Source organism: Lotus japonicus, chromosome 1, assembly GCF_012489685.1.
Source record: "Lotus japonicus ecotype B-129 chromosome 1, LjGifu_v1.2".
NCBI classification, from domain to species: domain Eukaryota; kingdom Viridiplantae; phylum Streptophyta; class Magnoliopsida; order Fabales; family Fabaceae; genus Lotus; species Lotus japonicus.
The window spans coordinates 70,652,062-70,678,629 of NC_080041.1; the positions used below are offsets into that span (position 1 = coordinate 70,652,062).

At 39.5% G+C, this 26,568-nt stretch overlaps 3 protein-coding genes and 1 long non-coding RNA gene across 7 annotated transcripts; 2 read left to right on the top strand and 2 right to left on the bottom strand.

Moving 5' to 3' along the window:
* Nucleotides 1-356: 356 nt before the first annotated feature.
* On the bottom strand, nucleotides 357-5,462 carry LOC130745102 (U-box domain-containing protein 44-like). Of its 2 annotated transcripts, none has more exons than XM_057597249.1 (5): nucleotides 5,302-5,462; nucleotides 3,699-4,455; nucleotides 3,155-3,458; nucleotides 1,774-2,264; nucleotides 357-1,555 (listed from the first exon to the last, which is right to left on the bottom strand). In XM_057597249.1, the coding sequence occupies exons 2-5, from the start codon at nucleotides 4,305-4,307 to the stop codon at nucleotides 560-562; spliced, it is 2,400 nt and encodes a 799-aa protein (XP_057453232.1). In that variant the 5' UTR covers nucleotides 4,308-4,455; nucleotides 5,302-5,462; the 3' UTR covers nucleotides 357-559. The 2 variants fall into 2 exon arrangements, with proteins under 2 accessions (XP_057453232.1, XP_057453236.1); XM_057597253.1 differs by having other exon boundaries at nucleotides 3,699-4,483.
* A 2,840-nt stretch (nucleotides 5,463-8,302) lies between these two features.
* LOC130745126 (uncharacterized) lies at nucleotides 8,303-19,723 on the bottom strand. 3 transcript variants are annotated; one of them, XR_009021532.1, is made up of 8 exons: nucleotides 19,479-19,723; nucleotides 19,295-19,360; nucleotides 19,025-19,199; nucleotides 18,278-18,358; nucleotides 18,017-18,082; nucleotides 17,574-17,733; nucleotides 10,420-10,492; nucleotides 8,303-9,500 (listed from the first exon to the last, which is right to left on the bottom strand). It is a non-coding gene; the product is annotated as an uncharacterized LOC130745126 (long non-coding RNA). The 3 variants fall into 3 exon arrangements; XR_009021530.1 differs by having other exon boundaries at nucleotides 17,574-17,718; nucleotides 19,291-19,360; nucleotides 19,479-19,719; XR_009021525.1 differs by having other exon boundaries at nucleotides 17,574-17,718; nucleotides 19,479-19,717.
* Nucleotides 19,724-23,840: 4,117 nt separating this feature from the next.
* Nucleotides 23,841-24,962, top strand: LOC130744477 (uncharacterized). The gene has a single exon (XM_057596661.1). It carries the CDS (start codon nucleotides 23,841-23,843, stop codon nucleotides 24,960-24,962), a length of 1,122 nt encoding a protein of 373 aa, XP_057452644.1.
* Nucleotides 24,963-25,042: 80 nt separating this feature from the next.
* LOC130744494 (uncharacterized) lies at nucleotides 25,043-26,203 on the top strand. The gene has a single exon (XM_057596676.1). It carries the CDS (start codon nucleotides 25,043-25,045, stop codon nucleotides 26,201-26,203), a length of 1,161 nt encoding a protein of 386 aa, XP_057452659.1.
* Nucleotides 26,204-26,568: the final 365 nt, after the last annotated feature.

Consider the following 26,568-nt stretch of genomic DNA (forward strand, 5'->3'; position numbering starts at 1 on the left):
AGCACAACTGTGCAAGTCAAATAGGCAAATGCTTGTGCATTGTAGGAGTCTGTGTTGTTCATTTGCACTCTAGTCGGATCAGTCGTGTGAAAAGTGTTAGCAACACGGCCACTGTGATGAAAGCATTTATACTATCGCACTGGATGAGCATTTTGTTGTTGTGATGAAAGCCATTCAGATAGACACATTAATTCATAATGCCTTGGCCACTGGAAATGTAGAAAGGAACCAACCTTATTATTAAGTTCAGTTCTTATATGCTTCTGCTCAAAGACTGACTCAATGAAACATAACTATGTATTGATCTAGGATGAAAGAAGTAGAGAAAGGGAAAAGTTAAACCTTAAACAGCCATGTTGTTTGTGTAAAATTTATGTTTTCACATATATCAATGCACCTGGTGCCTTAAAATATACAACAACAACAACAACAGTAGAAGTTTTATCCCACTAAGTGAAGTCGACTATATGGATCACACTACGCCATTGAGCTCGATCAATAACTAAATTATGAGGGAGCCTTAAAATATACAAGCAACCAAATAATTGTGGAACCAATCCTAAAAATAAGAAGACTGTTTATCAAGTACACCCAATTGAGCAAGACCCTTGGCAGCAAGACTTCTCAATCGGCTATCTTTACTCTGAGTTATGTCTACCAAGGGCATTGTGGCCAAAGATTTGTAATTATTTTTCACTTCATCTTGTTGGAAAATTCTTTCTAAACCCACCAGAACTTTTTCCTGCAACCTTGTAGCAGGAATACCCAATAGTTTTATCATTGGTGTGATAGCATTTGCATCTGAAAGTACTTTACTTCCACTGTTTGGTGCTTCACCATCAAGCAAAGTCAATAATGCATCTAAGGAAGCTTCACATGTTCCAACATCTTCCTCTGCAAGCATCCGCACGAGGGGCTCCAAGGCATTAGCTTCCAAAATGCAGAATGATGACTCAACAGTGCAGGTGCCTAGGTGTGCTGGACAACCGGTTTCGAGGGCAACAAGGCAGCGTTTGAAGATGCCCGGCTTCTTTATTGGCTTGCTCAGGCCAAATGAACTTTCTGAAAACTGTTTGATTGAAATTGCTGCATTTCGTTTTGAAATAGGAGGCCCAGAAACCAGAGATTGCACCAGCAATGGGATTATTCCCTTTTCAGCCACACTCTTCTGCCACTCCAGATTTGTGGAGACAGTGAAACGACAAAGAGCTTCAACAGAATTCTCAATAACTTGCTTTTTGTGTGAGAGATGCTTGTGTTGATCAGTAAGACAAGTCAACATGGTTTGAAGTGCTCCACAATCTAGAAGCCACTGTGTTATGTGAGACTCCTGCGGTAGTTTAGCCATGATACCAATAGCAGTAACCATCTCTTCTGCATCATCAGAAGCCTCAATGATGTTGACCAAGATTTCAATGAATGTTTTGGTTATATGTGATGAGAAGTTGCTGGAGTCACCGTCTTCAGTCAAGCAATAGAAAAGCTTCAAGGCATTGACCCGCACAGTTTGGGTATTAAGCTCTACCAAGCGGACCAATACTTTAGCAGCTGAGATCTGTATTGATTATAAAAATGAAACTTGTAAATTGTAATTAATGAACTTATTATGTAATCATTTGTATACCATGAATAATAATTATGAATACGACTATTATTGTTATTGCTGTTGTTTGAGGTTACTATTTGGAAAGAAATTTAATCAAAAGTTTGATGTAATAAGAAGCATTTTGTATAGAGGAAATTTTAGTGTACTAAAGGGCCACAAGTGCACACCTGTCTCAACCTGTTTCTGATCGAGAAGCCGGAGAAAGATTGGCACAGTGCCTGGAAAGCTTTGAGAATCTTGTTCTGTATCTCAGGTTCCGTCAAAGAAATTAGAGAGAAGAATTTGAATGTGTCTTCATCAGAAGCTAAGAATGAAACCTGTCCCGCAACAGCTTCTTGGTGTGTGGTTGATATGGCAAGATGCATTATTGTGGCAACAACCTGTTCTAGCAGAGTAGTTGACTGAAAACTGTGATGGTATAGCAATTCCAATAGTGGTTGAGCAACACCTTCCTTAAGCATATGCAGGCCATTCTCTGGTAAGCTTGAGAGCTGAAGTAGAGCTTTGACAGCCACGTTCTTGATTTCAAGATCGTTATTTACGAGCAGCTGAAGAAGAGGCTGCAGTGCCCCATCTTTGACTAAGGACAATTTATTCTGGTCAGTCAATGGAATTTCTGACAAAGTTTCAGCCATGACTATCTTGATGTTTTCTGGTCCTACGCCAAGGAAATAAGTACTGATAATCTCAGTGAGTAGCCAAGTAGGTGAATGCCAGATTCATATTTCAAAAAGTTCACTTTCATTGAATATTCAAAGTTCAAACTTTGTTCATTATAGGAATAAAGTCCATGTTTGTAGTTCGATTTTCAGTATTAAGGTTTTACCAAAACACTCAATGGATTTCCAGGGTTTGGATTCATTCACACCTCACTTTCTCTTCTATCTTATTTCCACCCACTTTTTACTTTTTATCTGTCTTCTTTTCCTATCACTCACCTATCATATCTCTCATTTCTCTCTCTTGTACTCATATTTCTCTCGTGAGGTGTGGGTGAACTAACTATTAGTATTTCCATCTCCACTTCATTGGCTTCAATTGTGTCTCCAAGTTAATATCTGGTTTTTCTTCATTTTTCTCTATGCACCCATTTTCTGTAATGTTTCTACTTTCTACATGCATATATACTATACAGATGCACATGCATGCACTCACAACACAGATAATAGGTACGTGATAATTTACACACATCAAGTAAAAAAGAAAAACAAGAAACAAAAAAGGATTCTTCTCAACTTTGTTTTCTAACCATTACCAATTTTCATTAGTTTTGTCAATAAGCACAAGGCATTAACGCATATAGAATTCTAGAAATGAGATGGAGTGGATTTCATATTTCTTATAAAGGACAAATTTTTCCACCATCGAAGTCATGGAGCTGCATGTATGCAGCTGCTAAATTTAAGAACCATGCCACTTCTCAAAATAAGAGTCAGAAAAAAGTACAAGAAGAATAAAATTTTTGGAGTACAAACATTACTCTTCACGGATGCTGATCAAGACATAGATCGCTAGAAGTTCAGATGGTGTGTCTAATTCATGAAATACCTGTAGAAAGTTTGCGCAGTATAGGCTTAAGATAATTTGCCTTTGCCATCTCTATAACATTCTGATCAAGGAAGGAGAGGTTATCTAGCACCTCCTGTGCATTTTTTGCTGCTTCAACATCCTCACTATTTAACATTGTTACCAAGAGAAGTATGCTTCCTTGAATGTTTCCTATGAGATCGCACACCGTGTCACTTTTAGATAACTCCAACAGCAACTCCAGGGCCAGCTTCCTTTCCTCAATTTGACGCGCAAGTGAGCGAACAATTGATCCAAGTGCAGTATCCACTTTAGCAATATCCTCCTACCAGAAAAGAACTATCATTATCTTTCTTATGCAAAAACAAGATATTTTCCTTCTGTTTTAATCCAAAAACATGCATAGTGCATGTTTGGAAATCCTTCTACAATTAATTTCAAAACCAAGATCAATTTTGGGAAGAAGCTTTTATGAGTAGCTTCTGCGTGCCAAAATTCATACTAAAGAAAGAGAAATTGATCCAAACATGCTATATTTTAACCTTGAGAAGGATATATGAGGTACCTTGTTCTCTGCGTTATCCTTTGCAAGCAAAGACAGGATGAGCAGAACACGCTTCCTTATTTCACAGTTTCTACAACCAAGAAGGCCAATAAGAACAGCAGTGTAATTCTCGATTTTTAACCATTCTCGATGCACCTCTCTTTCTAAGCACAGGTCCTGCAATTCATCTAACGATTGAAGCACTCCATCTTCTTCATTTGTTTCAAGTTTGGATTTGATAGTAGCAATGGTAATGATTGTGTTCCTGTCTTTCCATTCTTGAATAGACTCTCTCAGATTCTTATTAGGCCTCAGGATTGAAGTATCAACAGGCAACATGGTTAAGGGACAGTGAGATTTCCCTTCAGAAAACCACCTCTCTATTGCACTTCTTTCATATGTCCTGCCAGAGGAAGTCTCCACAGGATCCACCATAATATCGTAAGAGATTGGACAGTAAAACGACTGAAGAGGCATCAATGGTGTCCTTCCCAATGAATTTCTCTTTTCCAAATACCTACTTTCCTTCTCTTGTGCTGAATTTATGGAATTAGACTTCTGAACCCCTCCAATTATCTGCTCCATGTGTAGAGCTTCTGCCATAGCTATCCTAGACTTGGCATTTTCCATCTAATTTTTCAGCTCTTGAAATTCTCTCTTCAAAGCAACATGTTCTGCTGAGACCCCAAATGGCATATGGAGCAGTACAAGTTAGCTAGCAACTGGTTTGCATATATCTGGTCAGCATTAATTTCCCTCTTGTATTGCATATGCTCAACTGAGACAAATGGCAGCACTGGGGTGAGCTAAATGAACAAAACACATGTAAGTCTAAAAAATGAAACTAACATTGACCATAAATATTATAAAAAGATAAATGGAAAAGAAAGCATGAAGTTAGCAACAGTTAGTGCGTGTTTGGATCAACATTTGTCACAATTGGTTTTGTTAAATTGACTATTGTAAAATTGAGTTGAATGGGAAGGATACATTATGAAAAAGTGATTTCTGTTGGGTAATGTTGTAAAATTCAGTTGTAACATCTCACAATTGATTATGATTAAAGCAAAAGTTAATCTCTAGCTTCTATCAGAATTGATTTTGGGTTTGAAATCGATTCTCCAAAATGACTCCAAACATCAATATTTTCATCCATAATTGATTTTACTCTACCATAATTGATTCTGGGAACAGGAAACCAAACACACCCTTGATGTTTTCGGAAACACTTCTACAATTGATTCTATTGTCAAAACCAATTCTAGGAAAAAGCTTCTTTAAGTAGCTTCCGCGTGTCAGAATTGATCCTCGGAAAAAGAAGCCGGTACAAACATGCTATCAAAAAATGTATGGTGATTGAGAAACAAGAACAGAAGAAAGAGAAAAGTTCCTTCCTAAAACAGACAGACATCTTGGTTCTTAAAAACAAACTTTCTATAACCGTTAAATTCAATAACAGAATAACTACCATATAATATTAATGCTACATGCTATAAACCTATAATATATGTTCCAGTTTGAAAAGCAATTCAGTTTCAGCAGAATTCTCAGGAAATATAGCTGAGACAGAAAATAAAATGAAATAAAACAATATTAAAGTGCAATAGTATAAGATTTTACTCACGGATCATCTGAGAAACATGTTGTCTGAAGACTGAAGGGGAAGAGAGGAAAAGGAAGCAGTGTTTATCATGGGATGAGAAAGCCATGAGAGTAGAAAGCTTTGTTCTGCTCCCATTGGCTCTTGACTTGTCTACGCTGTGTTACCCAGTCTTTACTCGGTTTTGGTTGACTCAAACACTAATACGTATCTATCTCAAGTAAATAAGAAAATAATAAACAAAATAATTTATAACCCAAGGTGACTTGAAGAAAATAAAATATATTATTGGAGATGAAACTAATAATAGTAATTAATAATAATGTAAGGAAAGGAAAAGAAAGAAATGAATGCATGAGTGGTGGAAAAATGGAATAAATGTGATAATTTTTTTAATAAAAGAGCGGTGAGTTTTATAATAATTAGACACACCTCAAATTTTTTTTCTCTGTCATTCTTCTTATTATTTGACCATAACCGTGTCATCCATGAACCAACCTATTGAATAGTTCATCTTAGAAGGTTCCATAATTTGGACTTAAAGACCAATTTGTATAGAACGATTCATGCAGTAACAACACTTAAAAATATACATATAGTTCTTTTTTTTCTTTTTTTTTTTCACACATCACATTATATATCACATTTACTACTTTTCTATCTTCTCTTCATATATGTTAGTATGTACGCTAAAAAAGTGTGGTTCACCAATCTTTACTATTTGGACTCTGAGTACCACGTTATTGGGCATTCTATGTATATGGCGTCAATTGCAATGGTGAAAAACATAAGTGATAAGTCAAAAACCTTTCATTTTGGAAACAAATAATTCTATACCCAAGTTACTAAGACAAAGTTACTAGCAATGTGAAGGGTGAAAGGTTCAAACTTTGATGAATGAATTTTTTTATTAACATTACTAACAACTAACATTTGTCTTAAAAAAAACTAGCAGTGTACCTCAGTAACTTAACTTTTTATAATCAGGATTAAATGAGTTTTTTCTCCCGGTAAATTTATCATACTTGATTTTAGTTTCATTAGAAAAAATTATTCTGTTTATATAATTTATGTACTTTTTCTAAGAAATAAAGCTGAATAAAATTTTAATATGAACTAAAATTATAATATGTTAATATTATGAGTAAAATACACTCACCTCCCTCAAGGTTTGTAAGAATGACACTCCACCCCATTCTTTTTTTAAATCTACACTCCACTCCATTTTTTATAAAGGAAAAATTTAGTGACGAAAACAAATTCGTCACTAATAAAAAATAATTACTAATTAGTTAAAATTTAAATAAGTTTAATGCATATACACTATCATACATTAATTTATGAAAATAATTTTACTGAATTAAATTTAAAAAAACAATCCACTCTGTCTGTTAAGTCCACGTCCCATCTGTCTCCAAATCATATTTCTCACCACAAACGGTCACCACCAAGCCTTTGCTCCCTTTAACACGACGGCCACTGTCCCAGAATGTGAAACCCCATGGCACCACCATGCATCAAAGTTTTGTTGCGACCTGAACCACAGAACGTGAATCGCACATTCCCAAAGCTACCTGTTCAACTACTTCTTGTGAACTTCACCCCCTTTAAATTGCGAGCGAACGCTCTGTTGGTTTAAGATGTCGTTGGATTTTGTTAAAAGCGGTGCTCCACCGCATCGTTGGGTTCTAATAACCTCCGATCCACTTCATATTTCTTAATTTTGTTTCTCTATTTTCTTCACCCATTTGTCTTGCTTTTTGGGTATACAATCCAATTTTCAAAATTTGAGGTATAAAGAGATTATTTTGATTAAAATTGAATTATTACCAAATATGAAAACACATGCATGTTTCCCTATGTTCGAGATATGGTTTGTAAACCGGTCGGGTGTGCTATTGCAGAATTTGCATTGTGAATTTATGGAGGAAGACCGCGATTGAGAGAATGAGGAGGACTGTGATGTTTTCATTTTTAAATTTGTTGGATTATATTGAAAATATTTTTTGAAATTATTGATTAACAATTTAAATAATAACTAATTATTAATGAAGAATATTTTTCGTCACTAAATTTGCATCTATATAAAATGGGGTGGGGTGTAGATTTTAGACAAGAATGGGGTGGAGTGTAATTCTAACAAACCTTGAGAGGGGTGAGTGTACTTTACTCTAATATTATAGTGAAGAAAAAACATATTAACCATATATTTTTATTTAATATAGTTTTTATTGAGGAGCTCCTAATTTTTCTTAAGTATATAATAACTAGTACTTTTTACCCGTGCGATGCACGGGGATGTTCATTTTTTGTTGTTGAAGGTGTTTAAATATGTTTTTTTAAAAATATATTATGTTGATTAAAAGATATAAATTTATTTTAGACTATGAATTCTTAAAAAAATTCTTTTTAACAAATGTTTGATTTTGTTTTTTCGAGTTGTTATTTTATTTTTTAAGTTTTGTACTTGTTTTAAATGTTAGATTAATATTATTTTTATATCTATTCAATAGTTTATCACATGATATGTGTTTTTTTTCTTTGCAATTGGCATTATTTCATTGAGAATAAAATTGAGAGTGTAATATTTCACATTTTTTAAAAAAGTATCACCTTCATATGACATTGCGAAATACCTCTCCGTAAACTACATTTCAAGTACTATGAGCAAAAGAGAGTGCTATAGAAAATTGTCTCATTTGAAATTTAAAAGGAATTCTACTATGCCAAGCCAGACTTCCTAGTATTTTTAAGGACAAAAACTTAAACATCTTTAGCTAGGTTCAAATGAGTTTGATTGTGCTGCCAATTTCTTGTAAGCATTAAATTTACGGAAAGGAATACTTAATTGAGATGATGACATTATCATAAATCTTCAAAAAGACACTTCAATCTTAATTAGTGCAGCAGCCAAAAAGACTGGAATAATAAAGTATATTGTAGCAGTCTAATAGACTCTTACAGAAATTTAGAGGTGATTGGAAAATAATTATTGCTCACTTGCCATAAGCATGTTAGAGTAACGTAAAAAAAGTGTACAAAATAGTGGTCATTTTATAATTTTCCTTAGACTTCATACACCCACAACAGAAAATAATAGATAAAAATCTTGAGGACCTGTCAAGAAAGTTCATAATAAGTGTGCTAAAATCAAAAGTGAAAACCCACCAAAACAATGATAGTCCACTAAAATTAAGCAATAACTCACTTCACCTAAAATGAATCCATCACAAAAAAATTCTTGAAAAACTGCAGCTAGTTAAACCTTCCCTATAACCTGTACAATTCTTCCATTTTGCAAACAGCTTCAAATGTGCAGGGCTCTCATTGTGAGCAAATTGAAATAATATAGGCCATAAAGACTCACATTTTCTTTTCCTATCATGTAGATCAATCTCAATTTCCTCTTATTTGCTTGATGTTCAAGTAGCATGGACTCAATTAGATCCCATACATGTGGATATTTACACTGTTTTTTTTTTTTACTTTAAGCATCTTTGCACCAATAATCATCTTGAAATTAGCACCAAGATGAAAAGCTCTATGAATAGTCTCAGAACTATCATGTCCAATGGAGCCAAAATATGATAACCAAAGCATGGATTTTACCTACTTCTACTCATAAAAAATGGAAACATAACTCAGAATACACCTAACCATGTACTCCGTCTACTGAATATTCTCTATCAAGGTTAAAGGAAAAAGATGCAGAGCATCTTCTCCTAAACCACGCGTAGCAATATAGCTTGAAATCATGGAAGTACACAGAGTTGTATCCCATTGATCTCGTTTTGTAAATAGATGCACTTGAAACAGAAGGTATAAAATTGCTTGCCCTTGTCCAAATATCGCAAGTTAGAACATACATCCATCAACATTGAACACATAAACTTGTCAGGTAACAACTCAGTAACCTGACCTGATCGAACTGCGCTAGAGCCAGCTCTTGGAGCCCTGCTCTATGACAGGACCACATCAAAGAGTTCCAAGATATACAAAATCACACCAAAAGAATAATCAGTAAGACCAATTAGGAAAATAAACTGGATAATGCATGAAAGAGAATAATAATCTATGAAAAGTAAGGGGAAGAATCTAATGGTGAATTGAAGATGGAAGAAGATTAAAACCCTTGCCTTCTACTTAGAGCACAAACAAAGAGTCCCTTGAAGCTGTTTCACGTTCATACTTGTATGTTCCGGGTTCATCAAGCAAATCATTTACTTCAAAGAAAAGGAAATTGAGGTTTAAGGCAAGATATATAGAATATTCGACACTAATTATATATTTAAAAATAAAAACCGCTAAATTATAATCAATAAGTTACCGCAATAGAGATTTATAAGTTGCTAGCATGTAAAATATATATTTGAGATAGAAACAGAGAGAATGCTCAAACTAAATAGGTAGAGCAGCAAATTACCACCTGATTCATGTGTTTTTTCTAGAACAGGTATCTATATGTTTACCAAGACACACTTAATTCAATTTTTTTATTGTCTTCATTGATCATGATGAGGCACTAAGGATTTTATGGCTGATGAAAGTCTTACTTAGATCTTTGTTAGTAAGTGTTACTGCTCCTCCAATGCATAGCTAGTAGGTGCAGGGTTCTTTCGGTAGTAATCATTGAATGCATAAGGAGCACAGTCTTTCAGTGCATTTGGATTATAACAACTTGCTTTTGGATGAATTGTTGAACAATTTGCACCCAAATACAGCTCAATAACTACACAGATTTATCACTCAACATGAAATAATTGGAGAGTCGAGCAAATAGTGAAGCAATTGCAATTGAATCAAAAGTGATAAAAAAAATCCCTTGTGGAATACCTGCGCCCTATTCACATTCAAGTAAATGAACTTGGCTATAACCCATAAGGCTTAGATGAAAATAAAATATCCATTGATTTTCTAGGATGTAATTGTCATTCTTTATGGATTAAAACATCTAGAGCACTAATTTTTTATTATCAAGTGCAACATATAAATCATTTCATTCCAACATTCTCTATTCATATCAGTTTTATTGACAACACTATCAGTTGACTACAAAATGGGAGGAAGAAATTAAAGAAATTAACTTGTAAAAAAGAAAAGCTATATTTCTTATTAAGCTCAATGGTTCACATAAATACAAACCGTTTATAGCAGATAACTAAAATGTGGTACACCTCTCGAGCAGCTTCCATGCCTAATCTACGTAGATCAGCATCTGTGCCAGTAGATCAGAACAAAAAGTTGATGGAATTAATCAAGCTAATGGTCCTCTTGTTAAATAAAGCTAAATTAAATCTAATATTGATAACATTGAAGGAAAAAGTCCATGTTGGGATAATGTAAAGGAAAAATCAAGTAGGATAAGATGGTTAATCAGTTGTTAGTTGTCAATGTGTAAAAGATGCTCTAGGAGTATTTCCTAGAGCATTGAGATTTTCAGCAGCCACATCAACATTTTGCTGCTTAATTCAACCAAATGAAGAAAAAAACTTTCCAGCAATGAACAAACATGAATGTAGAAGTATCACTCTCACTAAATTAGTGCATGTGGGGTTTGTAAAGACAATCATTTATACGAAACACAACCCTGAATCACACTGATGAGAAGCAATGTATGTTATATCTATAAAAATTCTGATAAGAGTCTCAAAAGCCAGAGTCTCATTTTTTTTTTACTTCAAAATTTTCACCAATTGACCCTGGATTTGTTTTCAATGAACCATGAGCTTAAGGTACTTCACTACAGGGGGTGAGTCATGCTTTGTGTCCTGGTCGTTCATTTCCTTTAGGTACTTATTTACAATTGAAGTTTTCATGTACTCTCAACTTTTAAATAGGCCTTTCATTGTCTATCTATTACTTATGAGATCTTGTTAGGTACCAGAGAAAAGCAATTGGAAGAATAACTGAAATTTACTAGAACACTGAATCCTCTGGGATTAACAACCAGAAGCAGTGAATTAGGGAAATTACAGCAGAAGAAAGAAAATGCAGTAGTAGAATAAGAGCAATTCGAGAGTGCTCTGCTCTCCTAGTCCTAGTCCAATTTCTGCCTACCTATCCTTCTCTCCATAACTAACATATATTCCCTATGATGATTGAGTGGTCCCCATCTCCCCATCAGGTGACAGGTGCCTCACCTCACCTAGTGGTCCTAACTTCTAGAAGGATTCCTTTACAGGCCTTTTGACAGATCATTGGCCCTTCTGCCATATACCTTGCCAAACCTGGCCTTAGTTGAAGTGAGGTTTGCATCATCTCTCCCCCCTTGAAAACTCACCTTGTCCCCAAGGTGAAATTCTGGGAACTGTTCCTTCAAAACAGTGAGTTCTTCCCAAGAATTTTCAAACTCTGGCAGCTCCTTCCATTTCACTAATACCTCAGTGTTCCCATCTGCTGTTTCTCTGAAGTTCTCAATTGTTTCAGGCTCCACTTTCAATTCCCAGTCCTCAGCCAAAACCTTAGGAAGAGGTTGGCTAATCACTGCTCCACTCATTGCCTTCTTCAAGAGGGATATGTGAAAAACAGGATGAACTTGGCTCCCCTCAGGAAGCTTCAACTTGTATGCAACAGGGTTAATCTTCTCTACAATAGGATAAGGCCCATAATATCTAGGACTCAGTTTCTGATTTGTCCTTTTAGCCAAGCTCCTCAGTTTGTATGGTTGAATTTTGAGGTATACAATGTCTCCAACCTCATACTGTACATCTCTTCTATGTTTATTGGCTTGTTGCTTCATCCTGTTCTGTGCTCTCTCCAAGTTCCCCTTGAGTTCATCCAATATCAGGTTCCTTTCAGTGGTCATCCTACTAACTTCATCCACTGGAGTTCGAGCCATATCCCCTCTAACAATAGTTGGGGGATCCCTGCCATATAAAGCCTTGAAGGGTGTAGTCTTAATTGCAGAATGGTAATTTGTATTGTGCCAGTATTCTGCCCAATTCAACCACTTAGGCCATTGCCTTGGTTTAGTTCCTGTCATGCATCTCAAATAGGTTTCCACACACCTATTAACAACTTCTGTCTGACCATCAGTTTGGGGATGGTATGCAGAACTGAATTTCAGCTTAGTACCAGCCAATTTGAACAATTCAGACCAAAAGTGACTCAAAAAGACCCTGTCTCTATCAGATATTATAGTAGCTGGAAAACCATGCAATTTCACCACCTCCTTGGTGAATACCTCAGCCACTTCCTTGGCAGTATAGGGATGAGTGAGGGCAATAAAGTGTGCATACTTGGTGAACCTATCTACTACCACCAAAATGGTGTCTTTCCCCATAGCCTTAGGAAGACCCCCTATAAAATCCATGGAGATATCAGACCATACCTGAGATGGTATTGGCAGAGGTTGAAGGAACCCCGCAGGGTTGAGAGCTTCATATTTGTTTCTTTGACACACCTCACACTTTTGCACGAATTCCTGGATGTCTAATTTCATTCCTTCCCAATAGAAAAGTGCAGAGATCCTCTTGTATGTCCTAAAAACCCCAGCATGGCCACCTAGGACAGATTCATGGAACTCCTTAAGGATGATTGAAACCTTCTCAGAACCTTTGGGGATCACAATTCTGTCCTTATACATCAGCTTTCCCTTCTTCATTTGATACCCCATAGGATAATGACCTTGAGTTGCTATCTCCTGCATAATCTCTCTATACTTGTCAACAGCCAACAACTCAGCTTCTAGATCTTGCCATTCTTCACATTGGACAGAAGAAATAGCTGTAAATTGCATCTTTCTAGATAGAGCATCAGCTGCTCTATTTTCAACCCCCGGTTTGTACTTGATTTCAAAGTCAAACCCCATTAATTTTGACATCCACCTTTGCTGCTCTTCTCCCATTACCCTTTGCTCAGCAAGGAATCTTAGGCTTTTCTGATCTGTATGGATGACAAAGTGGTGTCCTAACAAATAATGCCTCCACTTCTGTACTGCTAAGACCACAGCCATCAATTCCCTCTCATAGACAGACTTAGCTTGAGCTCTAGCTGAAAGTGTCTTGCTCATGAAGGCAATGGGCCTCCCCTCTTGCATGAGCACTGCTCCCAATCCCTTGCCCGAGGCATCTGTTTCCAGAATGAAAGAGTTGTTGAAATTAAGGACTGCCAATACAGGTACAGTTGTCATAATTTCCTTCAGTTTTTCAAAAGCCAGATTGGCTTCATTGCTCCAAATGAAATTGTTCTTCTTCAATAACTGATTTAAAGGGTATGCAAGCTTGCTGTAATTTCTCACAAACCTCCTATAATACCCTGTTAAACCCAGGAACCCTCTCAAAGCCTTTACTTCCTTAGGAGCAGGCCAGTTCAGCATATCTTTGATTTTGTCAGGATCAGCCGCCACACCTTTCTGGGAAATCACATGTCCCAAGTAAATTATCTCTTCTTGCCCAAAAGAACACTTCTTTTGGTTTACCACCAAGGAATTGACTTGAAGTGTGTGTAAGACTTCCCTCACATGATCAAAATGCTCCTTTTCACTCGCACTGTAGATGAGAATATCATAAAAAAAAACTAGCACAAATTTCCTTAAATAAGGCCTCAAAACTTGGTTCATCAAGGCTTGGAAAGTGGAGGGGGCATTGGATAACCCAAAGGGCATCACAAGATACTCATAATGGCCTTCATGAGTCCTGAATGCAGTTTTTGGAATGTCTTCCTCATTCATTCTGATCTGGTGATAACCAGATTTCAAATCCAACTTGGAGAAAATCACTGCTGCTCCAATTTCATCTAGCAGTTCATCAATTATGGGAATTGGAAACTTGTCAGGCACAGTAACCTTGTTAAGGGCTCTATAGTCAACACATAATCTCCATGTCCCTTCCTTCTTCTTAACCAAGATTGCTGGACTGCTGAATGGACTTGTGCTTTCTCTGATTATGCCAGAATTCAGCATCTCCTTGACCTGCCTTTCAATCTCATTCTTTTGATAAAATGGGTATCTATAGGGCCTGCTATGTGGAATGGCTGCTCCTTCTTTCAACCTGATAACATGATCACATTTCCTCTTAGGAGGTAAACCTTCTGGAGTCTTGAAAACCTCAGGGAATTCTACTAACACTTCCTTAAGTTGTTGAGGAATCATCTCTTCCATTTTGTTGGTTGCACACATACTATCATAAGCAAGGAACTCCTCTTTTGTTGCCCTCCTCTGAAGCTTCTTGCTACTCCTCATGGATTGCTTGTTTTCTCTCTTGAAGTGGTCTCCTTGCAGCCTCATCTTCCTACCATGCACCTCCCATTGAAGGGTAAGGTTCTTGAAATTGGCCTTAATGTTGCCTAAACTTGCCAGCCAATCCATACCCAGAATCAGTTCAGTACCTCCAAGACTCAGTAGGAAAAAATGTTGAACAATAGGGATCCCTTGTGCTTCTATTTTGAGGTTCTTACAGACCCCTGAATTCCTCTCCTTGGCCCCATTTCCCACCTCTACAACATATTCTGTGGTAGCAATCACTTGCAGCCCCAATTCAGCAACTAGTTCCTGAGAAATGAAATTACTAGTAGCCCCACAATCCACCAAAATCAACACCTCCCTTCCTCCTATTCTTCCCTTGATTTTGAAAGACTGATTAGAGGTTAACCCTTCCTTGCTGTTGAGGGACAGTTGTAGCACCTTGCCCTCCAAGATAAACTCCCCATCCTCAGCTTCTTCAAAGATTTCCTCCTCTTCCTCATCCTCCTCCCCTTCAATTAGGATGAATTGGTAATGCTTCTTAGTGCACACATGCTCCTTTCCCCATTTTTCCCCACATTTAAAACACAATCCCTTCCTACTTCGCTCTTGCAATTCACTTTGTGATAGTCTTTGCCCTCCATTCCACTTCCTCTCCGGAACCTTAGCTTCATTCCCACTTCCCTCATTACTCTCTTTGGATTGAGTGGTCTTGCCCTCCTGTCCTTGCCCCCCAGCAGTGTTCTTCCCAACATAGCTTGAACTAGAATTTGTATGTTTTTCCCCATTACTGGAAAATTTGACACCAATCCCTCCTTTATCCTTCCATCCTCTCTTGTCTTCTTCCTTGGTCTTTCCTCCCCTGAGAGCAGAGTTCTTTTCTTCTATTAACAAGGCCCTATCCATCAGTCCAGCTAAATCAGCAGCAGGATACAACTTCATCTCTGCTCTAATCTCCTCTTGTAACCCATTCAGAAACACCCCTTTCAGAATCTCCCTATCAGCACCTGTCATCGGAGCTGCAGCTTCTTCAAAGCTCTCTCTATAGGCCATGACACTACCCTTCTGCTTAATGCTAAGCAAAGGGCCAAATGGGTTCTGAACCAAGGTGGGTTGAAACCTTCGAATCAAGGCATGCTTGAAAGGTTCCCAAGCTCGCTCCGGAGCTTGCTCTTCCCACCACTGGAACCATCCCAGAGCCTTTCCTTCCATGGCGATCATCACCATTTCCAACCTTTCCTCTTCTCCGACTCGACTGAGTTGGAAGAAGCGCTCTACCCGATTGATCCACCCATAAGCGTCGCTCCCATCGAACATCGGGATATCCACCCTCCTTCCCGTTACTGCTCGCAAATGGACACGATGAGGATGATCAAATCGCTCTCTGCTGTGGTCAGAAAATCGCGACCCGGTTCGCGACCCGGTTCGCGACCCGGAATGCGAAGAAGCTTCGCGATCTCTCTCACGCGATGCTTGCCGGAATCTGGGTGTGTTGGAACGTCCTTGAGTTCGCCTCCGCTCGCGATTCATGATGAGCCTTCGGAGTTCTTTAAATTGCTCCGTCGCCATCTCCTTCATCGACGTCACGGATCGCTCGAGATCATCTACTCTGGATTCCATCGCAGCTCTCGTCACCACCATACAAGCTCCCTCAGGATCGGGAGCTCTGATACCAATGTTAGGTACCAGAGAAAAGCAATTGGAAGAATAACTGAAATTTACTAGAACACTGAATCCTCTGGGATTAACAACCAGAAGCAGTGAATTAGGGAAATTACAGCAGAAGAAAGAAAATGAAGTAGTAGAATAAGAGCAATTCGAGAGTGCTCTGCTCTCCTAGTCCTAGTCCAATTTCTGCCTACCTATCCTTCTCTCCATAACTAACATATATTCCCTATGATGATTGAGTGGTCCCCATCTCCCCATCAGGTGACAGGTGCCTCACCTCACCTAGTGGTCCTAACTTCTAGAAGGATTCCTTTACAGGCCTTTTGACAGATCATTGGGCCTTCTGCCATATACCTTGCCAAACCTGGCCTTAGTTGAAGTGAGGTTTGCATCAGATCTATTCATAGCTATTCCTCTTAATCTATTCTAATTAACTAATGATCGGTTACAAAGTAATCCCTTTCATGTATCTATTATTTATGAGATTTATTCATAGCTATTCCTCTTCATCTCTTCTAATTAACAAATTAACTAATGGTTTCATAAAATTAAATCCATCTCAGCCGTTACAAACTAATCACTTTTAATGTCTCTCATATGTTACACATTAATCACTATTAATGTTTCTTCACACATTAGAACGTAATCACTCTAATGTATCTCATCCGTTACAAATTAAAACCTTTTAATATCTCTCACCTGTTACAAATAATCACTTTTAATGTTTCTTCATCTATAGTTACTATTTCTTTAAGACTCACCTTCCAATATTACCTTAGTCCTTCTAATTGAAAATTCTATTTCATGAGGAAAGCGTAGATGTTATTAAGAAATAGTTTGCTCTCCTAATTCTACCAAGTCAAATAGCCTTATGAAGTAGCAGTGTCCACCTCACAATGCAGATTTACAGGAAATCAACTAAAATAGTGCACACTGTAAAAATAGAGCAGGGAACATAAAAGCATCAATGGTAACATGAAACATGAAACATTCATAATGCAAATGTTACATAGCTCGTGTGCCATACCACAAAGCTAAGAATAAATATATTTACCTTCTTTGCAACATTTGTGTTCAAAGTAGGAACATGACATGGTAAGTGCATAAGGAAATTAAGGTTTATGGAAATATATATGGTACAGAATATTCAAAACTAATTATATATTTGAAAAGATTGAAAAATTGTGCAATAATTTTTTTTGGTAGACGTTTGTCATGGAAATTCAAGAAGTAAGATCATGGCTTTTAGGTGAAAGGGCAAGCAGGAGCTCTAAGTGTTTTAGACTTTCACGCACAAAAGAAACTCACAAATAGCATTACAATAAATAGTGAAAAGGAAACACATGGTACAATCACTAAAGAACAACTGATATCTTTATTATGCATTACACACATGCATATTGAAAGTAGTGAAAAAACTGAAAAGATAAAGGAATTAGAGAATTACCCATGAGGTGCTCGAATTTTCTAACAGCTCCTCTAATGGAGCTCCTCTAATGGAGCATGAATTGTTCTTTCAACTTCCGTAGCTTCTTTCAGACTTTCACCTCATAAGTTGACTGGATAAGGAAGCTCCCTTGATATTTAGTTCACTGTCAGAAGTTTTACTAAAATGTTCAGTCAATTTTATTCTACTTATGTTCAGTCAACTCAGTTAGAATTAAATGGAACAATTTATAATCAAAGCATCAGAAAATGACAAACTTGACTATTATTAAACATATTGGATAGTATTAGATGCCATATAGGCATGCAAGCACATCTTTAAAAAAGGTGATTGAGAAAGCTAAAAACAGATCTAAACAATTTTTCGGTTAATAAGGTAGCAGACTTGTAGCAATAGGAAATATTAATCTTCAGTTACTTTAAAGAGGTCGAGGTAAGAATTACCTCAATGACAGTTCCCACATAATCTAGAACGGATGGAATATTGGCTTATGAAAAATCAGTATATATCTGAAGTTAAATGAATCAAGATTCAGAGTTTAATAACATAAAGTCATAAGAATTCAAATAGCAAGAATACTGAAGGAGCATGTGCCTAAACTGTTAACATTTAGCTTGGAAAAGAGACTACTAAATACGAAAAGCAAAACTCATGCAATTCTTAAACTGATAACATGGTCATGGTCTTAAAAATAACAAACAAACCTCCCAACTCTTTCTTAAGAATTTTTTTTCTCTAGTATTCATGCGCCTTTCCTCATTCAACTTCATGATGTTTGCCTCAGCCTGCAAAAAATCATAACTATATGTGATTGCTTCTGTCTTTGAAGTTTAAAAAAATATAAAAAATACAAATGCAACTTAAGGAGCTGACTTCAGGTCTTGCACCAAAAGCTGAAATAAGATTTTTAAACCACACTCACATGGTAATGAGAACATGTTAACTTAAATGATACTGAAAAGAATAGAACTGATAATAATTCTTCTTTCTTGATCAGAAAAGTGGTGTTATGATATTATCTCAGATTTCTATATTATACATGAGCAAAACGCACAATATAGTTAAACTAATTCTCATATTAATATAAGAAATGAAAAACCTTTTTGATTCAAGGATATGGAAGGATGTGAATTTATAGGAGTTTTTTGTTCCGTGGAATCCAGCCATGCTTGAATCCCATATGGAAGGTTTGGTGTTGCAAGGCTATCATTCATCTTCTCTTGAAAGGCTAGCTTATAATTGGAGGACAATGTATGGATGATTGTTGCTGCAAACTATTGGCCAAACCTTATCTAATATCATCCTTGAATAAGTGGAATTCATGATTGTCTAAATATGTTATTAGCTATGATCATGAAAGCATATTTCCGCAACCTTTCCACTAAGTTTATCTTAATAATGTTACACTTCTCATTGAAAGGGTCAAATCTAATGCATTTAAAGGATTTTACCTGAACAGAACCCATTGCAGCCATCGAACTCTCCATCAACCTCCAAGCCATAAATCCTTCCACGATCACTTCTCATTGGAAAGGTAAAATATGATGCAAGGATTAGTAATATGCACACCTACCCATCCAATGTACTTCCGATGTTCTGGACTTCTGTTCCTTCTTTTGCACCACTCTTCATAGTAATAATGTAAGTTATAAAAGTAAAAACATAAGAACCGAAATGTAAGAAGATTGTATGAGAGAAAAAAGGAAAGAAACCACACCTACCCATGAGGATTCGTGTTCTGCTACACCAAATTTCTAAGCTTCTCCGAAAAGAAAATGCTCCAAAACCTGCAAATTAGGCATGGATTCAATGCAAAGACAATGGAGGCGGAGGATCCGACAGTGCCATCATCGGGGTAAGATGAAGTAAGGGATTCACACTAACCAAACAGGGGAAAAACGATACCTTGTGAAGATGTCAAAGTCGTCTTGGACAAAGTAGTCGATGCCGGAACTGATCTCTCTGATGCAGACAATCAAACGAAAGGGGGAATGTTCAGAGCGAATGAAACGGTCAACCATGACCCACCTTAATACTGGAAACAAACGAATGAGGGTTTGAAGAGGTGGTGGAATTGAAACTGAAGCCTTGATTGCAGAAAAAAACGTAAACATCAGATGGGGAATTGAGTTTGGTGCCCCACCCCTTAGGCTTTGCACCCCACTTTATTAAATACGGAATTTAAAGTTCTGTATTCTCCCTATTGAATACGGAACTTAAAATTCCGTATCTGTTTTAGTATATAATGAGTGGTTGAAAATGTGACAGGCATGCTTAAATACAGTATGGAATTTTAAGTTCCGTATTCGATAGGGAGAATACGGAATTTTAAATTCCGTATTTGATAAAGTGGGGTGCCAAGCCCCATAGGTGGGGTGCCAAACCCAACTCCCCATTAGATGGGATGATAGAATGGAAACGGAAATCTACTTGAGCGAATGCGAGAGGGCAATCCGCAAGGGTTTGGCCAAGACCGTAAAGATTAAAATCAATGGACGGCTAAGATTGAGTTCCAGTTTAATTATTTTGAGATTTACTAAAATAACCATGTTAAAATTGAAGTTCATTTACATTGGCTTATTGAATTACTGATTTGCCCTCAAGGCTGCAGAAACTCTGCTTTTATATATAGTATAGATAGATAGATAGATATGATAAAATTTACACTAATAAATTTGTACTCTTAGTAACTCCTACAAATAACGTGTTGGTTTAGTGGTAGATAAATTAGACTCTCGTAAGGATAAAGACACATGTTCAATCTTAGGAAAGTGATATGTTGGGACTTGGGAGGGATTGCAACAGTTTCCAAATGAAATACCTGTTACAGAAGAAGAAGAAGAAAAGAAAGAAAAGGTTAGGGCCTATTTGGTTTGAGAAAACATTTTATGTTTTCATTTTCTAATTCCATTTCATGAAAATGATTTTCATTTTTAATTTTTTGAAATTAAGAAAACATGTTTGGTTTAGTTTTCTATTTTTCATTTTTTGGAAATGAAAACACTGAAAATGTGTTTGGTTAAACTATTTTCATAGAGAGTGAAAATAACTTCAAATAATAAAAACGTATTTATATATTTATTAATGAATAATTTGTGAATTAAATTTACAACATAAGATAATAATGATTGATTTTTTTTGTTATGTAACTATAATGATTGATTTTTTTTTGATAATGTATTTATTTAAAAAGTAATAAAAAGAATAAAAAATAAAGTTGTTCATAACAAACTGGACATATTTTTACATAAACCGATAAAAATTTGCAAAAAAAAAATAGTATAAGGTTTTAATTCAAAAATCAAGATCAAAGAATACAGATATGGGTATAGTTCTCATGCACCTATTGCACAAGTGCACAGGATGACATGACACGTAAACAACCATTAATATTAAATAATATATTGTGTTTTGTGTATTTTATAGCATGAAACATGACCATATTTTGTTTTTGGTTGGATTTGATCCCGGGACGCTGTAGTTCTTATGAAGAATATAATTATATAAAATAAAAGTCCACTGATTTACAAGTTTGCCACCGCGTTTTCAATTTTCTCATTTTCATAGTCTTTCGAGAGAAAACACAGAAAACAACTTTTTTTTATTTTCAAAACTGAACCCATTTCTGAAAATGTTTCCAAAGAAAGTGTTTCCAAATATTTAACCAAACACATTTTCACCTCATTTTTTGTTTTAAGTGAAAATGAAAATAGAAAACACACAAACCAAAACAGACCCTACTCACTCGTGAAAAATAATACTTCTAGGCTTCTAGCAGTTGAATGGCGTCGTGAGAGTGAAATCAATAATAGAAATGATTCTGTATTATAATAAAACTAAGTCATAATAGTATAAGAACACTTAACTCTGAAGTAAAACATCCATAACAGAAGAAACACTACAATGGTACCCTACTTTAAATGAAAGAACATTTTCCCAAGTCTCATCAATTGAAATCCTTAAGTCGCACTTTGAGCATGCCCATTGATTTCTCTTTAGCACTTTGCTTTGTATTTTTATTTGAAAGGCTTCCAAAGATCCCATCTGGAGAATCCTTGAATTTATCACAAATGCAAGCCGCCTTCAATTGTCATGCTTCTATCAAGCAGCTCTTGAAGACATAACTTCCTTGTAAATTTCACCAAAGCCAGAAGAATAGAATCAGCAAAATTTCTAACATCTTATAGGATCATTAAACCCTCTCACGTTATCACTAAGGAAAGTAGACTCAATTATATTGGAAATATGCTCAAGTGCACCAGTCCCAACTCTGAACATGGCATCCACAGGTAAATTTTGTTGTGCTGGGGATATAATAGAATCAGGATAAAATACCACTTCATTTATGTAGTCATTACCATTCGGTTTTGTCTCCTCTGAAATCCAATTAACACTTTCTGTAGGAGTCATATACTCAGAACGGTCGAAAACTGGTTCATGGAAGCTTGAGAGAAATCACCAAAGTTGCCTACCGAGTCTACAGGCAGACTTGCAAATCACTGAAGAGTGGGACCAAGAAAAGTCCTAGGGAGCACTTTTCATAGGGTTTGATCAGTAGCTCCAACAGGGACCATCCTTGCTTCAACCATGGTTAGATGTTGAGGGCCTGAGTTTCCATCAAACAATGCCATAGCTGGGTAGGTGAACCTTCTGGGAATGGGGTATCCATTACCGCGTTGGTAAAAGGATGCTGCCTCTCCATGTCCACCACCTTCTTCTTCGCCTCTCCGCCTTTGTATCTCTATTTCTTATTGCATTTGCTTGTTTTGTTCTAAGATTTCTTCATTCCCCTTTCTCATAGGTCCTTTATATTCTCTTGTTGTACCTCTTCCAGTTTTTGCATAAGTTTGTCTAGAACTGTGACATTGTTGGTTGATCTCGTCGTCACCATGGTAGCTCTCTTGCTCTTTGCTTCGGGTATAGAAAAGTTTTACCGGAGCCCCACGGTTGGCGCCAAATGTTGTGACAAAGGTTGAAAAGCATAATAACCCTTTCAGTATTTCAATGGCCCTTTCAATCAAAGATTTAAAGTTATTCCGGGAACCCTGGCCAAGGACGGACAGGGCACCCGGGACGGGCCTGGACCCCACAGAATGTCCCTACCGAGGGACAGTTTGGGGAGCCTGGGAGCACCCTCCTTATGGGCCCTACCACCAAGGGTAAGGACAAAAACCCGGGGCCCACTAAATAGGGTTTGACCTAGGCCAACCCCCCTAGGGGGTAGGTTCGCTGGCACAGATCCGTAGGGGCCCCCAAACCGTTGGATCACTGTTCCTCTGCAGGTACCGCAGGCAATCCAACGGCGGGTTGTGCCACGCGTACGAGCCATGCATGACGTTGCATGGCTCCAACCCTAATTCCACCTCACCTATATAAAGGGAACACATCTTCCATTGAAAGGTAACGTATTCTCTCCATACTCACCATTCTCACAACTTCCCTTACTGACTTTAGCATCGGAGTGTCTTGCAGGAGCCCCTCCCGGGACCTAGCCAACTTTGGAGTCCTCCAGCACGTCCAGATCCCCTCTCTCCTACCTCTCGTCAACGGGTAGCTTGGTCACTCCCTGATCAATTGGCGCCGTCTGTGGGGATCGAACCCACGACCACGTGGTTAAAAGCACCGCGTGTAGTCACCTCCTGTCACCTGCTAGCAAACTATGGTGGAAACACGTCAAACTTCGCGACGTCCTGTACCAACTCCTGAAGGCCATGTAGAGACCTTCAACGATTCAACAAATCGCAGAACTCCTCCTCCTCAACCCCAGCACCCGCCTCCCCCAACTCCTCAACCTCAGCCCCGTCACTCGCCAGAGCCCGCGGCCATTACCCCGCATGCGGCCCACGAGGCTCTCTGCCGCTTGGAGGCACGCATCCGGGCTATGGAAGAAGACAACGGGGCAGGAAGGGAGCAGGCCCACAGCATCAGGATCCGGGATGCCCAGGAGGAGATTTGCATGCTTCGAGCACGTCTACGACAGCTTGAAGAGCAGGAGACTCGCTCGCGCCCTCAACCCGCGTTTTCCCAGGAGGGGGAGACGAGCGGAGGCCCGAACCGGACCCCCTACTACTAGGAGGAGCGCCGCCGAGCACCCGCTGCAGAGAGGGTGGCTAGCCATACACCACAGAGACACCACTCTCCCCGGCGAAGCCCTTCCAGGCGAAGGAGCCCTTCCCCTACTCGGGATAGGACTCACAACCGCCCCAGGTCCAACAACACGCTTGTCACCTATCCAGCGCCGATTGGAGGTCTCTATCCCCTGAAGTTATGGCGTTTCCTTTCCCCCAGGGGTGGGCACGACCTAAAGTGAAGCTCTACGAGGGAGACACCGACCCGCAGGAGCACGTGAACTTCTTCGAAGGCGCGATGCAGTATGCCGGGGCCAGCGACCCCTTGTACTGCCGATGTTTCCCCATGAGCCTCGGAAAAGGACCCATGAACTGGTTTCAGAACTTACCGAGCAACTCCCTGTACGACTGGAACGGGGTCGTGTCCTGCTTTTTATCCCAGTACTCCTCGGTCCGCAGTATACCGAAGACCGCGCAAACCTTGGCTTTGGTTAAGCAGAAAGAGAAAGAATCTCTAAAGGCATTTCTCAATCAGTTCAACAAAGAGGCTGGTGATATCACCGGTCTCCTCCCCGACACAAGGTTGGTCCTAGCTACCGCGGCTCTCGCTCCAGGACCTTTCCTGACCTCGCTGGATGGCAAGCCGGCCAACACTCTAGAGGAATTTCTAGCCCGGGCAGAGAAATTCATAAACATGGAAGACGCCGCGACCCTAAGAGCCGCGAGTCAAACACTCGCGATCAAAGGACCGCAGAAGATGAAAGAGCATAAAGACCAGCCTTCGACCCGGGAGTCCCGACGGAAGGGTCAGGACGAACGGAAGACGAAGCTGAAAAAGTATGATAGTTATACCCCACTGAACTCCTCCCTCTCGCGTATCCTGAGGGAGAAAGCCTCCACCGACCTCAGGGACCGCCCCCCTCCGCTCTTGACGAGAGGCGACAAGTTGGATTCCAAGAGATTCTGTGAATTCCACGACAGCCCGGGCCACAACACGGACGAGTGCCTGAACCTCAAGGACAAGGTGGAGGAACTGATCAGAGCAGGCAGGTTGTCCAGGTATGTAGCTCTATCGTCGGGTGCCCTCCCACGCCCGCGCTCGCCGCCCCCGAGGCGGACACCAACCCCTCCTAGACACCGTGCTCCAACCCCTCCAAGGCACCGTGCCCGAACTCCTCCCAAGCGCCGATCGGCCGATCGACAAGACAGGACACCACCACGTCGCCGGAGCCCCGAGCGCCGCGGACGAAGCCGAGAACGTAGAAGAAGCCCGACCGACACGGCCGGGATGAAGTTAGAAGACATCATGGAAGCAACCTAGTCAGCGTTGGTTCGATAGCCGGAGGATGGGCCGTAGGCGGACCCACTAACAACAGCCGGAAAAGGAGTACCCGCGTCATCATGTCAGCGACCGGAAGGCCCCGCCCAGGGTCCCTCCACCCCCCAAGGCAGAAGGTAGCCATCACCTTCACGGTAGACGATTACAGCGAGGACACCGGCGAGGAAGATGATCCCATCGTCATTGAAGCCCTAATCGACAACGGTAAGATCCGAAGGACACTCATCGATACAGGTAGTTCCGCTGACATTATGTTTTATGACGCTTATAAAAGCTTAGGGCTATCGGTGAAGGACCTGCTCCCCTACGACCATGATTTGATCGGGTTCACAGGAGACAGAGTCCTACCCTTAGGATATTTTGATACTTGCCTTTCCCTGGGAGATCATAGAATTCTGGTGGTGGAATGTCCAACGACGTACAACGCCATCCTTGGCAGGCCAAGTCTCAACACCTTCAGGGCGACCATATCCACCCACCACCTGATGCTTAAGTACCCCTGGGCAGGAAGGGCGGTACCAGTACGCGGCAATCTCGAAATGGCAAGGAGCTGCTACAACTCCAGCTGCAGGCTGGCCAGGGAAGAAAGAAAGAGAAAGAAGTCCAAAGCCCACGACCAGCATGACACCTTCCACGTTCAGCACACCAGTTTCATGACCGACCTCGACCCCCGAGTGGACCAGTCTAGAGACGATCAGCGCCTCAAACCCGACGGGGAGTCCCGCCCTATCCAGGTCGGTCCCATTCCGGAGAATACCACCAACATAGCGCGTGGCCTCCACCGAGATCTCTCCAAACGGATGGAAAATTTACTGCTTTCCAATGGGAAGCTGTTTGCTTGGTCGTCGGCAGATATGCCCGGCATCGACCCCGCATTCTGCAGCCACAAGCTATCTGTCGACCGGAAGTTTAAACCGGTAGCTCAGAAGAAAAGACAAATGAGCGCCGAGAAGCAGCAAGTTATCCAGCAACAGACCTCAGAGTTGCTTCAGGCTGGGATCATTCGGGAGGTCAAGTACACTACTTGGCTCTCCAATGTAACCTTGGTCAAGAAAGCAAACGGGAAGTGGCGCATGTGCGTCGACTACACAGATCTCAACAAGGCATGCCCTAAGGACCCTTTCCCTCTACCGAGCATTGATGCACTTGTAGACAACTCCTCCGGGTACGAATATCTCTCTCATGGATGCCTATTCAGGCTACAACCAAATCCCAATGCATAGGGACGACGAGGAGAAAACTGCTTTCATCACTGATCGGGGCACTTACTGCTACACCATGCTGCCTTTCGGCCTCAAGAACGCAGTGGCAACCTACCAAAGGATGATGACCCGTATCTTCGGGGACTTGATGGGAAAGTCGGTAGAGGTCTATATAGATGATATCATAGTCAAGACCCCGAAGGGAGGAGATCATGCAGCCGACCTTGCGGTCGTCTTCGAGCAGTTAAAGAAGCACAACATGCGCCTCAACCCCGACAAGTGTACTTTTGGCGTTCGAAGAGGGAAATTTCTGGGATATATGCTGACCAACCGTGGAATCGAATTGAACCCTGACAAATTCCAAGCGATCATGAATATGAAGAGCC